This window comes from Solea solea, chromosome 20 (genome assembly GCF_958295425.1).
Source record: "Solea solea chromosome 20, fSolSol10.1, whole genome shotgun sequence".
Taxonomy (NCBI): domain Eukaryota; kingdom Metazoa; phylum Chordata; class Actinopteri; order Pleuronectiformes; family Soleidae; genus Solea; species Solea solea.
Genome location: NC_081153.1, coordinates 8,091,102 through 8,105,817, shown reverse-complemented (window position 1 = coordinate 8,105,817; position 14,716 = coordinate 8,091,102). Strand labels below are relative to the sequence as shown.

General features: G+C 40.4%; 1 protein-coding gene across 1 annotated transcript; it reads left to right on the top strand.

Moving 5' to 3' along the window:
* Nucleotides 1–3,221: 3,221 nt before the first annotated feature.
* sall3b (spalt-like transcription factor 3b) lies at nt 3,222–13,872 on the top strand. Its single transcript, XM_058619703.1, has 4 exons — nt 3,222–3,598; nt 8,837–11,803; nt 11,887–12,230; nt 12,997–13,872. Exons 1-4 carry the CDS (start codon nt 3,424–3,426, stop codon nt 13,375–13,377), a joined length of 3,867 nt encoding a protein of 1,288 aa, XP_058475686.1. The 5' UTR covers nt 3,222–3,423; the 3' UTR covers nt 13,378–13,872.
* The last annotated feature ends 844 nt before the right edge of the window (nt 13,873–14,716 follow it).

Here is a 14,716-nt window from a genome sequence, read left to right as displayed (position 1 = left end):
TGATAGGTCAGGAGAAATTATATTCCAACTGGAGTGGGGTCTCCTTATCTCTGCATAGCAGGGGAATAAGAGACATATGGATCGATACCAGGCTGTTGTGTCGTACTTTGCAATTATCAACAGCTGATTCTGTCGTCCGCTCACGCAGCTGCATCTTTTAATACCACCATAATCACAAGTTTTTGAACAATGCCTGAAAGAGGATTACAGCTTTGGTGAAGTGCACTTGAATTCTTTCCCTCAACTGAAAAAAAAAAAAAGAACATGGCGGATGTGGAAGTAATAATCACTTATTTTTTGCAGTTTTTTTGCAAATATTGAAGGTTTGTTTGAGAAATAGAGGAAATAATTATCCTTAAATGTCTTTGTCAGCTGCATTAACGTGTAGCTAAAAGTATTATTACAAAGTAAATTATTTGATGAATACTTCACCATTATAGTTTAAATATTTATTTAATTTAATTGTGCGTTATTACTGTACATCAGTGATTTTAAAAAGTTTCCTTGCGAACACAGAGTATTTAGTGTGTATTTCTCCATTACTTAGTAAAAACGTATATACAGAGGTGATAAGAATGTACAACATACGGTGTCTTGTGTCCTTTTTTCAGCACAAGCTCTAAGAAATCTGATGAAATAATTTTTTTTCCCATTTCCACCAACTATATAAACACACCTGAGCAAAACATACTCAAGATTTAAAAAAAATCGAATTGAGTTTGTGAAATTGGAAATAAGTCACATTTCAAAGTTCACTTGGTTTGTTTTTCGTCTTTTTTGCTACTTTTGCTACTAAAATGAATTATAACTAAGCACTTAGGGTTTCAATGCCTTCTTCAGCTGCATTAGCATGTTAAATAAAGCCAAACTGTGGAGAATAGAGGGTATACAGACTGTACATTTAAAAAAAAAAAAAGTATTTTTTAATCTTTATTGCGTGGAACACAAACATTAGTTCAGTTAAGTCACACTAAAGTTAGTAAATGAAGTGATGAATACATCCCATGATACTTCAAAATTAACTTAATGTTGCTTTATCACTGTACAGCAGTGATTTTAAAAAGATTTTTAAATTTCCCCAAACAAATTTGCTGAATTTTGCTCAGAGTTTTAGTAAAGATTTGTGTGTGTATTTCAGATAACATGCATAAAAGGAAGTTGGAGAATGTAATTTATTTCGGGATTACCAAGTGAAGTGAATGAGTTTGAAGCTGCAGTATGTAACTTCATTTGTGGCTGTTGTGGTTGTTGACGTTCTAATTCTGCCTCTGTTTTAATGAACAGAGACAATTATAAGATGTTGCATCCGTCGTTTGAAAACAGACTTCATCAGAAAAGCAAAACTATCAGACCTGACTGAGGGAGCGTTTGCGTGTATACAACAGCAGAGCAGGGGCGTGGGCGGAGACAAGAACTGTAGAATTCACTCACAAGAAACTTTTCAGCCAAACGCTTGTGTCGCACTTCACAAGCTGCAACGTTGCTGTTTCCTCCGTCTGTCTTGACTTATTTTTATTTATTTATTTATTTATTTATGTTAAAACAACTTTTAAAGGCACAAGGTATTTCAGAAATGAACTTTTATAAATTTTATAAATCTCTTTAACATCTACACTTGGTGAAACGTCCACGTGTTCACGTCCTGCAACACTTTGATGATGGTGATGGAACTGATTTATCTAACTTGTATTGTATCTTGTATCTTAACCCTCTTAACTCTTACTTAAGGCCATGAGTGGAGAGCTGTGCACAAGACTTTTAATTTCACTCAAACTACAGAAGTAGACTAAAAAGTTGCCTGATTTCCTTCTGGTGTTACCAAAACAACTACGTCTTTCAAAGTTTGTCAGATGTTTTCTTGAGCTTCACTTCACACTGTTTTCACTCTAACGTCTTCACACACGTCGTAATTTGCTTTGACTCAGATTCACAGTTTGCGTAAATGAAACTTGATGTCCTACCAAAGACAAGATGAATAGAATCTCACATTTAGCAAGTACTGAAATATTCTACTCAAGTAAAAGTACTGGTCTAAAAATCTACACAAGTTAAAGTAAAAAAAGTCACTTAGTTACTTTTTTAACAAGGTTGTGGTTCAGTCTTGTGTCGTGCAAAAAGGACAAGGGAACGCAAATCTCACATGAATTGTTTTTCCCTATCAGTTTCTGGTGCGTACAGTTTTATTTTTAAATTTTTCAGATGTGATTTAAAATGTAGTGAAGTACTTCCTAAAAAACATAATTAAGTGAAAGTAAAATTACAAAAGTAGATGTAAATGTAATTCATTACTTTGCACCGCTGACTTTTAATCCATGGAAAGAGAAACTTAAGCTCTCAACAAGATCAAGGCAGGTTTTATTACATACTGTATTCTCTGGTTTTTTACTTTATTTGACATTTTATTGCAGCTGCAGAAGCAAATAAGTCATTAAAGTGTATTTTTGTGTCGTTTTTTGAGGACTAAAGTCCTCACAGGACGACATGAAGCCTCACCTCTCTTTAATGTGAGCTCACAGTCCCTTGATCATCACTCTGAAGAATTTTTCTTCCCCAACAATCGAGACATTTTTCAGTCTCTTCTGGCGCCAAATAGTGGGAGGTCGTTAACCAATGAAGCGCAGGCTCCAACACCTCCTGTGTATCCTGGCAGTAGCCTATCGCAGCCGCCTGAAGGGCAGCTAATGATGGACAAGAGGCGGAGGCAACAAGGAGAGACGAGCGCCGGTGCCTCGGACACAAACCAAGGAGTCTCACTTCCGAGGACGGAGCTGTGCGCGTTCTGCTCGACGCGCAAACTTTGACTTTACGCACGAATTTTGAGTGTCACCTGCGAGTGCTTTCACCTTCTTCTTTTTTGCGGCGTCGAAATTGGACTTTACGCAGGTTTTCCTCTGCGCAGGATTAGAGGATGGCAGGACGACAGTGTTGCTGCTGTTGTGTATATGTGTGTGTGTGAAGTGTGTGTGTGAGTGAGGTGAGCGACTAAACCTGGGACATTGGTCCACAGTCTCAGAAGAAGCTGGAACTGGAGCGTGTGTGTGTGTGTGTGTTTTGTTGTTCATCCCACATCTGTGCGCGTGTGTGAAGGGAAACATAAAGTTCCCAGACGCACAGGGAGTTTGGCTCAGACTGGAACATTTTGGATTTGTGCGTAAAAGCAGCGGCTGATCCAGGACAGGAAGTGGGCTAATTCTTATGAACAGAAAAAAAGAAAAGAAAAGAAAGCACACAGATATCCTAATTTCCATATCGAGTGTGAGTGTGTCTGGAGCGCAGCCAATCAGCCAGCGAAGGGCAGCGAGAGTCGTAAAAGCATTATCCTCCCTCCATCATAATTAGACTGACATGCGCAATCTGCACACGGACATCAGCACCATTTCACCGAGCCCGCTCCCACCGGAGGCTCCCTGTGTCTGCCCGTAGATGCTGCGGGGGAAAGTCAGCACTGAGCCGCACAGAGACAGACACACAGAGAGACAGGCACGGAGACACAGAGACACGGAGACAGACAGCAACATGTCCCGGCGCAAACAAGCCAAGCCGCAGCAGCTCAGGACTGATGGTGACGCAGCGCAGAGCGGACTCACCCGCAGAGACGGTGCGTGACTTTTGATCCACTTTTACTTTAGAAACATTTATTTAAAAAAAATAAACAAACAAGTAACATTAGATTTCATGTTGATTAAATTGAGGAGTTTATGAATGAAAAGTTATGATATGAGGAGTTTTTAATGGAACAAACGAGCAAATTAAAGAGGAAACTTTTACATTTTAACATGTTTGGAAAAAGATCATGATTTACACCCAAAAATCTTCACATTTCAACGAGTTATTACTTTGTTTTCGTCAGATTCAACAACTCAGCATGCGTTTGGAACAGTTTATACATCTATATGACCTTAAAATCTTATTTAATCCAACAGCTTTACTGACGGTGGCTGTTCGTGTGAACTTTAAACCACCAAAATTAGGATCAAATCCATTTTTTTTATTTTTTATTATTTGCATTAATTATATTTGCTCACATTAGTTTAGGGTTAGTTTTTTATGTCAACTTAACTAACAAGAAACACTGACCATAAACTAGATACACTATGAGTAAAACCATGTTTATGATATATGTGTTTTTATATAGTATATATATATATATATATATATATATATATATATATGTATTGTCCAGTGTCCATGTGCTGCATTATTATCTTTATACTTTACCAGAAGTGTGCAGAAGAATAATTATTAATAATTACGAGCACAGTCCATATTATTTGTAATGAGATCTCATTTATTGAATCTCAGTGCAGGGCTGTGTTATAAAACACCATCACACACTCACACACACACACACACACACACAACATTTCAACATCTTAATATTTCATTTGACTGACTCAAATCATCAGCACTGTAATGTTTTTAAACTAAATTAACCTTTGACCTGATGATCCCATTAAAATGTTCCTAATATTGACAGAATTTTGAAGTGAATTTGGTCTGCGTACACATGTTTCTTCATGCATTTAAATATTCCTCCAGATGCTACATGAGAGAGTATAAATCTAAATGATTCTGAAGTAACATAATTAATGTCACACCTCCTCTGTTGATATTGGCTGTTGTTGCTTAATTCTCTACAGCTAAAATCCTCTTTTACTGCATATAAAAAGATCATTTTCATGACTTGTGGCTAATCTATTTCAATATTTTTGTTACAATTTGAGTTGCAATATAACTTTTAAGTCAATCACCTTATTTACTGTTTTATAGATTTAAAACGAGATCATGTGACGCCATTTGAATGAATATACAGTAATGAAAGAATGAGACTTAACAGTTTCTGACATTTAATTTTGGGATTTCACTGTACATTGTGAGATCCTCATTAAATGATTTGAATAAAGTCATTTATTGTGACGATTTGTGGACACGAGACACAAATTATTATTGTTGTTGTCTTGATTTATTGCGATTTTTCAGATCAGTTAGTTCTGACGTAAAGGGTGGAGTTTGTAGGTGTAACTAACCGTTTAAATGTTTTTACTGATAATTAATCTACACATCAGAATTATAGAGAAACCAGTGTAACATAGTTGTTGTTAAATACATTTCTGTATTTTGAATCAGTGTGACATTAAAGCAAAATGACAAACATTGCAATTAAAGGTACAGTGTGTCAAATTTAGCCACATGTATTGCTCAGGGTCGCATGTTGCACCAAACTCTTCCACATGTTGTTGTTGTTGTCGGGGTAATATAACATATATGTAGCCTTCAGTTATAGCGTCAAAAGTTGTTAAGTTGGTCCATTGTGGGCCATGGTGGTCCAAAATGGCCGCCTCAGTAGAGCTGACCTGGCTCCTGATAAAGATTATACACTTCTGACAAATCCACTATAATTATTTTCTCTTTAATTTTACACACTGGACCTTTAATAGTACAGATAAGTGGGGACGAAGCCATGACTGGATTATTCATCAATAAATGTTTTGTTTTTTTCTAAAGAAATTAAAACAATTTTTCGGATTTATCAGCTTCTTAAATGTGAATATTTTCACTTTCATTTTCCACTCCATGTAACAAAGAAATCATTTAAAACGGAATAGTTTTGGTTTGTGGACAAAACGAGACATTTGAGGAGAGATTTTCTACTCAATTAATCGAGAAAATGATCGTCAGATTGATTGATTGTGAAAATAATCGTCCTAAGTCTATATAGGATCTATTTTAACAGTCAACAATGACTTGAAACTGCTAGTTTGCATTATATATCTTAAATTTAGACAGCACATTTTTGATAAATTGAACAACTTAACTTGTCAATTTGACAATAAATATTGTCACTCTGGTTTTTTTTAAGGCAGCAGATAAACTCTCTAAATCTCTCATAGTGGAATTACATTGTTTGAAAGTGTGATTTTGATTATTTGCTGTGCCCTTTTTTTTGCTCGTGGCTGTGAAAAGTGTTGAGTTGTGTGTCAGACTCAGACTGGGGGGCCCTCGTCACTCGGCAGGGGGGGGGGGGCCCTCGTCACTCGAGGCCTCCCACTGCTGTGCAGCAGGCGCTGAGGCTCCGGCACCGTGAGCCGGGCTTTGATGGAGCCCTGCTGACTTAACCTCTGTGCGATGGGCAAGTGCTCCGAGTCGGGATCATAATACAATTAGTACATCTGACCCTTTGACCCCTGCGGCCCAGAGGTCAAACTGCTGCACTCTGACAGCCTGTTTGCTCTTCAGCTACAGCTTCATCATTTTATTTTCTCCCCCCCCCCCCTCTACGTCTTCTTCTTCTTCTTCTTCTTCTTCTTCTTCTCGAGGCCAAAACCGCACAACAAGAAACAGCCATAAATCTGTTTTCTGCCCCTGACACTGTGGACCAGAGCGAGGGTGACATTTCTAAATAAATTTCAAACCGACTGCGCTCGGAAACTCGCTCGGCGGAGTCAAATCAAACCTCATCTTTCCTGATCTTTGTTTTCACTGGAAGTGAATCTTACGGAGTGAAAACATGGTCCCGAGCTGCAGCAGTAAAAATGTTTTCGCTCCCGTGTTTGTCGAATCGCCCTGGTGATTCTCAGACCACCCACTCGCTCAAACCAGGAACTCTGATTATTTCCTTGTGACGACTTTACAGGTTTCACTCGCACAGCTTTTTTCATTACAGTTGTCTTTTTTTGAGGGGAAATTGGTCAGAAACTATGTTTTTATTAGGTCAGATTGTTTAGAAGTCAAGCTTTTAACATGTAAATCAACTCATTTCTTCAATACACAAATGAGGATTTGCTGAGTTTGACTTGATACAAGTTTCACTCCCCCAACTTGAACTGGAATGAGTTGAAAACTGTGTTTTTAGTCAAATTCTTTAAAAGTGACATTTTTAATGTAAATTTACTAATTTCTTCAGTTTGATTTGATATCGGTTAAACTCTCACAACCTTTGCCACTGTGTTCTGTGTTTCCATATTTGTTAGATTACGTTTGTAAACATGTAAATTAACTTATTTATTCAGTATACAAACAAGGATTTGCTGAGTTTGACTCGATACTGGTTTTCCCTCACACAGACCTTTTATACAGCTGTGTTTTTTGAGCTGAAATGAGTCAGAAACTATGCTCTTATTAGGTCAAATTATTTAGAAGTGACTTTCATTTAAATATATAAACAATTGTATTTCTTTAATATACAAATGAGAATTTTCTGAGTTTGAGTTTCACTCTCACGTTTCCTTTCTGAGCTAAAACAAGTAAAAAAAGGTCTGTTTTTAGTACGTCATATTGTTAAAAACTGAAGTTAATAACATGGCAATTAAAATACGTCGTTAATAACACAAATAAGGATTTGCTGAGTGTCATTATAAAGGTGTAAATACATCATCTTGATGTCTCTCTTTGTTTAGCTTGAGCTTTGAGAAAGTGAAACACTGACAACACTGAAACACACACACACACACACACTTAATTATAACATAGCAACTTTTTTTTCATAAATTTCTGTCACATTTAAACAATTTCTTTTAAATAGAATTTTATATAAATTTCCAATTTTTATTCTCAAATTAGTGTGAAAGCGTGTGTGTGTGTGTGTAACATTAATTTATTATTGATTCCCCCCCTGATCTTTCCATCTGCTCTTGCTGTCTGTTTCCTAATGGGGCAGAGCCTGAACAGATGATTGTAAAAATCTTAAGTCAGACATCAGCTCCTCAAAGAGGACGAAAAAAAAAAAATATGGATCAACGTCAAACTGAAGCAGTTATTTACCACGAGTGTTGTATACACTGATTTTTTTTTTATTTTTGGCAGAAAACTGCAATAATGTTTTTTGTGTGTTTTTTTTTTTAACAAACGTTATAAATTAAATCACAAGTTTCCTGTAATTCAGCATGTAATACTAATAAATATAACACTTACTTCATAATTACCGTAATACAAACTATAGAATCAGACGACTGTGACTTATTATGTAAAATTGAATGTTAATCTCATGATAAAAAGTGATTTTCAACTTTAATTCACATTATTTACACATATATCGCCTGTGATGCGGTAAGGAAAAGGACAAAGTGTCCCTCTCTGAGTGACGATGTGGCGTTGAGACCACTGTTGTCTCTGAAAGACGAGACACATTAACTGAAAATGTATTGAATGCACAGAAAATCAATATCCTGTATGGAATTTCATTATGTGTCTGCGTGAACAGCAGAGAGATCAGATCACTTCATTGATGATCATCATTGATCGTTTAAAGGAAGGTAATTAACATTGTAAAAATTAAAGAAGGGGTGGAAAAAAAAACCAAAAAAGAAACATTTTTATGAGCCCTTTTGAATATCATGAGTTTATACACAGGCTTAACATCTGTTAACGGTTAGCCAACCTTTTCTATAATTGAACTTCTGATATAAACAAGGGGAAACATGGTGGTAGCTATTTAATTTCTAGCTTCATAACTAAAGAAAATATATTTTACACCGTTTATGACAGTGTTGGGTTCGCTGTAGTGCAACGTGTGGGAGACAGAACGCTTTTTTCTTTGACTTCAAACTAAACGTTTCCAGATGTGATTTGCATAATTTCATAGAAATCATCAAGGGCTTCGACGTGAACTGTTTGTTTGGTTTGGACACTTTGAAAACCCTGGTGGAATTTTGAAGTCCGGTGGGTTTGAACGATGCTTGTCCACACTACATTTGTTGTTTGAAAAGATGGGCTCTGTGTGTGTGTGTGTGAGGATTCATTACTGTGAGATTAAAGCGGGGGGGGGGGGAGAAATGTGCCACCGGTGAAATAAATGATCAATTTTGCATTCTTAATCTTGTTTTCTTTACTTTTTCAGGCATCTTGGAAGTCACGGGGAGAGAGGAGAGTAATGGAAGCTGCCAGAGCAGTGAGGAAACACACGTCTGTGACAAATGCTGTGCTGAGTTCTTCACTTGGACTGAACTGAGTGAACATCAGAAAGTCTGCACTGAGGACTCCTTGGTGCTGATAGTTAAGGACAATGAGGTTCACGAGGAATCTCCCGCGGGACCCTCGCCAATTCCGAGTGTAGCGTCCAGCAGCGACTCTTCCCCGGAAGAGTCCACTGACGCCGGCTTTGATCTGGGAGAGACGCTGGTGAATGAGGACAGTCTGGATAACATGGATGAGGACGAAGCCATGGAGCTTGATCCTCACCCACAGGAGAAACACACTATGACCTCCAGCCGTCGGCTTCCACACTCAGCTGAGTCCACTTCCCCTCAGATGTCAGCTGCAGCTGACAGCTACAGCATGCCCAGCACCAATGTGACGCTGGAGATCCTCCACAGCACCAGAGTGGCCGTGGCTCAGTTCTCCCAGGGGATCAACGGCAGCGGTGCAGGAGGGAAGGCGGCGTCAGCGGCCATCCCCATGATCCTGGAGCACCTGCTGGCTCTGCAGCAGCAACAGGTCCACCAGCTGCAGCTAATTGAGCAGATCTGCAGTCAGGTAGCGACGATAAACAGACACCCAACACAAGCTGCGTTAAACCCCGCCTCCAGATCCCTGTCTCTGGCATCGAACCCTTTCCCCTCTCAAGGAATCGTCACTCCTCCCATCCTGCCTCTGTCCGGAACAATGCCGTCCAGCGTTAATGGACAGGCTGCTGTTTCTTTGTCGTCCGTGCTTGAAAAGTCTCAAACTGTCCCCTCGCAGACTGTTGTTGGGAAGTCCGACTTTAAAGACTTTACGTGTACCTCAGCTTCCTTGGACAATTCAACCCCATCTCTCTCAAACAGCAGCAACAGCAGCAGCAGAAGCAGCAGCATTTCCATGTTACTGCCTCCTTTCACCAGCTCGCAAAGTAACAGCATCAGCTGCACTCAGACACTGAGCTCTTCCACCAGCCCGCTGTCCCTGGGGCAGAGCAACCTCCTTAGCTCGTCCTCCAGCCTGCCATTTCTACCTCAGAGCCCCCCCAGCAGTGTCATTTTCCCCAACCCGTTAGCTAGCATCGCTGCCACAGCTAATGCACTTGACCCGCTTGCCGCCCTGATGAAGCACAGGAAAGGGAAACTGTCCAACGTGTCCCTATTTGAAACGAAGCCCAGCCCGGAGGAGCCCTTCTTCAAGCATAAATGCAGGTTCTGTGCCAAAGTGTTTGGCAGTGACAGCGCTCTGCAGATCCACCTGCGGTCCCATACAGGAGAGCGGCCCTTCAAATGCAACATCTGCGGCAATCGTTTCTCCACAAAGGGGAACTTAAAGGTGCACTTCCAGAGGCATAAAGAGAAGTATCCTCATGTTCAGATGAACCCCTACCCGGTGCCAGAATATCTAGACAATGTGCCAACAACTTCTGGGATTCCCTATGGAATGTCCCTCCCTCCAGAAAAACCTGTCACCTCGTGGCTGGAGAGCAAAACAGGTGTAGCTACTCTGCCGTCCACCATGGGTCTTCCTCTGTCCTCCACTATTACCAGTGTCGGAGGCTCAAATGACCTTGTAAGTGTAACAACATCCGTTAAGTCTCCCTACCAGCCATCTCCTGGTGAATGTGTGTCTTTGTCTCCTAACCACAGAGGCAGTGAGGCTCATTTCTCTCCTGTTTCAGAGTCGGCACCGTCTAACCTTGAGACAGAAGCATCCAATATACTGAAAACAGAGGGAGTTCACCTGCCCCAAAACTGTGCAATGAGGCTGAGAGCCACCTCAGAAACAGACACAGCTCACGCTACTATCCCATCTACGGCCACCACACCCGAACCCACCGCCTCATCATCCCCTGTCCCCAACTCTCCGCCAATCCCGTTCAACTCAGATGAAACAAACTTTCAGTCAGATGGCCTCCTGGATTCTATGCAAACATCGGAAACCTCGAAGCTTCAGCAGCTGGTGGAGAATATCGACAAAAAGATCACAGACCCCAACCAGTGCGTGCTCTGTCACCGTGTCCTCAGCTGTCAGAGTGCACTGAAGATGCACTATCGCATTCACACGGGGGAGAGGCCCTTTAAATGCAAAGTGTGCGGCAGGGCCTTCACCACCAAAGGGAACCTGAAGACGCACATCGGCGTTCACAGAGAGAATCCTCCGGTTCAGGTGCAGCACTCGTGTCCAATTTGCCAGAAGAAGTTCACCAACGCCGTTGTTCTTCAGCAGCACATCCGCATGCACATGGTCGGACAGATTCCAGACTCAACCCTCGTGGACGGGCTGCAGGACATGGACAGCGACGTGTCTGTCAACGGGACCAACTTTGACAGCCTCAGCAGCAGCGGCAACGACTTCAATGATGACATTTCAATGGAGGACGATAACGAGGAAGAGGAGGAAAGTATGAAAGAAGATGCCAGTCTCTATAAACCTTTGATCTCGGAATGTAATTCTCCTCCTAAGTCCTACAACATTGTTTCAAGCATAGCAGCTCTGGAGAACCAAATGAGGATGATTGACTCGACTGTAAGCCTAAACCACTTGTTCACCATAAAACCCCTTACAAATGGTTTTATCAATAACAGCCAGCTCAACATTAAAAGTGCTTTATCAGAGAAAAGGGTTGTCAACGGCCCAAACGTGTCCGAATCCTCCTGTTTACCTCACGCATCCACGTCTCCCCGTCGAAGCAGTTCAGAGAATGTGACGATCAAGTCACCTGCAGTGAAACACAACAGACCGGAATCCCAGGAGGCTTTGGCAGCATCAGTGAAGAGAGAGCAACCTGAGTCTCCCACGTCAGCAGCCGCAGCGGCCCAGGAGCAGAGAGGAACACAAGCCAGCAAACTGTGTGTGAAAGAGGAGACATCTTACAGTTTGTCCTTTCAGCTGAGCAGAGACAGAGGTACAGTTGACCTGGGTTCATTTTAGTGCACTCTTCTTCTTTTTGGTGGTTTTGCTCATTTGTGTGTTTGATTTCACCTGCAGGTCAAAACATCCCCAGCCTGGTCACCAGCACGTCGCCGGCCAGTATCGTAAAAACTGAGGTGAACGGCCACAGTCACCCGAGCAACACACACGAGGGCCAGCACGCGCCGTTTACCGTCCACATCCCTCCAGCTTATCCGTCAGTCGTCAGCCCGGCGATGACGTCGCTGCTCAGCCCCGCGCCGCTGCCACGACGGACGGCGAGGCAGCACAACTGCAACGTGTGTGGGAAGAACTTCTCGTCGGCCAGTGCGCTGCAGATTCACGAGCGCACGCACACTGGGGAGAAGCCGTTTGTCTGCTCCATCTGTGGCAGAGCTTTCACCACCAAAGGCAATCTGAAGGTAAAGCTTGAGATAAAGGGCAATTTTGTGGTTCATAAATTGAGAGTGTTGTGGCAACGAGATATTCATCTGGTATATTGCCATGGAAAATAAATAAATAACAACATGTCAAAGAGTGACCAACCAATTAACTTAAAGATCTTTAAAGCCCAAAACCAATTAAAAGTCGTACTAGATGAGTTATCATCTAGTTATCATATTATATACTCTACTGAAGGAAATTGGCAATAAAATATTCTAAAAGGTCATTAAAGATGTAGCAGGTACAAGTAATGGCGCTTTTCCATTATGCAGTTCTAGCTCAACTCAACTCTGTTTTCTTTTTGCTTTTTCATTAGTGATAGTACCTGATGCTTTTTTTTAGTACCCGCGCTGGCGAGAAAATAAAATGTGATGTCAACAGACTGCCGGTCACTGATTGGTCAGAGAGTGTCAACACTGGAAGAGTCATGAGCGCGACGTCCGACACAAGAATCAAACTAAACAATGCCATACTGTAGATCAGTTAAAAAGACTTAAAAATCCATGAAAACATGCGTTAATCTCCAACATTTAGCAAAGGAAATGTTGAAAATGTCAATATTTAACAGAGGAGTCTGGTGTATTTAGCGACAGCACCACTGAACGCCAGCGATCATGAGCCAGATCATTACCTGTTCAGTCGTATTTCAGTTCAGTGACTGTGTCAGACGGAGGAAGTACTGAACGATTCTGTGAACAAATCTTTTGAATTCTTCTTTAATTAAATGTATGTCATATTTTTTAGGTTCACATGGGGACTCACATGTGGAACAACGCACCAGCGAGGCGAGGCAGGCGACTGTCAGTGGAGAACCCCATGGCCCTGCTAGGTGGAGAGGCGGCCAAGTTTGGGGAGATGTTCCAGAAGGACCTGGCGGCTCGAGCCATGAATGTAGACCCTGGATTTTGGAACCGCTACGCGACAGCTATCACTAACAGTCTGGCCATGAAGAACAACGAGATCTCAGTGATTCAGAACAGAGGCCTCGCTCAGCTTCACCCTCTGACTGCAGGCATGGACAGAGTGAGCGCCGCAGGAAGTCCCATACCCAGTCTGACCAAGACAGGCATGGACAGACATTTTTCTATGCTGATTGATGACAGCAAAGAAATTGGGATCAACTGAACAAAAAAAGCTAAATGTCGATTAAAAAAAAACAAAAAACAAAACAAAAAACACTTATGCAAACTATTGTGGACGTTAAAATATTTGTAAAACGACTCGTTTGTTCTAATGTATTATATAGACTTAAAAATTAAGTTTTTATCAATTCACATTTTGCTATTTTTTCCTTTGCAGTCATTTGTGAATGTTTTTTTTTTCTATAAATGAGGAATTCCTACGGTGCTCAGATGTATGGAGGCTCCAAAAAAAGAAGGGAACGTGTGTTCACATCAATAATGCGAAGGGACCGTCATCTCCTGAGGACAGCTGCCCAGTGCTGCTGCTAGAGCTGGTGCAAAGCACAAACGTATGCTCCTGAAACGTAACCACAACTACACACTGCAATGGTCTGTTGTCAATGTTATGGAGCGAAATTGTTATTCTTGAAACAACAACAGTTGGACTGAATAAAAAAATAGAAAAAGAAACTTACTGTATGTCTACTTCACTTCCTCACAGATTAAACACTGATAACTGAGATTATCTTGATGTCATTTTCACACACATTACACCTGAATCAAATGTTCAATGAGGATGGATTTTTTTTTTCAGGCAAATTACTGTTCCCTCTAAAAACGGCAGCATTTTCATTATGTGTAAGTTTACAAATAATTATAGGAAGTATGTATGCATTTTATTTTGTATTCATCGATCACCTTACAAACTAAATTCATATTCATTAGATGTTGGTCATCTCCAGTGAATCAATTTCAAACAGATAGCAGATTATAGCTGAAGAATCCTCACAAATAACAGTTTTAATTGTAAATGGCTGTTGCAGTTGTATTTTTGCAGATTCAGTTTAGATCTTCAGATTTTTTAAGGAAATAAAATGAAAACATAGTGGTCAGAAAAATCTAATTTTCATTCATAATGTATACTTTGTCAGCTGTGTTTTCAACCCAACAATGATGGGTTTCTTTCTTAATATGCATCAAATTATGTGTTATACATACTGCAGTTCTTATTTTCTTATATAGAATATAACAGTGCTTCACAGTCTTATGTTTATCATAAATAAACTATACATTTTCTTCGACCACAGTGACTTTGGTGACATATGCTACCCTCAGTTGCTCCAGGGAAAAACGGTTACTACTGAAAATAATTATTATTTGTAAGAATAAGAACATTGTTAGCTATTTACATTATTTTATATCATACTTTAACACATTGAATAGAGTGGGTAAAAAACGTAATATATTAATTTTATTTTAACATTAAAGCCCTCGGTTTGAGCTCCTTTTGTGCAGCATTTAAAAGTTCCAACTGTTTTTGACAGTACGTGAATGCTGCACAT

What these genes read in the sequence shown, in the direction of transcription:
- sall3b (XM_058619703.1), top strand. Translation starts at nt 3,424, where the DNA reads ATGCTGCGGGGGAAAGTCAGCACTGAGCCGCACAGAGACAGACACACA. An exon ending in CGGACTCACCCGCAGAGACG is followed by an intron (nt 3,599 to 8,836) that starts GTGCGTGACTTT and finishes TTACTTTTTCAG; the next exon opens with GCATCTTGGAAGTCACGGGG. An exon ending in CCACCAAAGGCAATCTGAAG is followed by an intron (nt 12,231 to 12,996) that starts GTAAAGCTTGAG and finishes CATATTTTTTAG; the next exon opens with GTTCACATGGGGACTCACAT.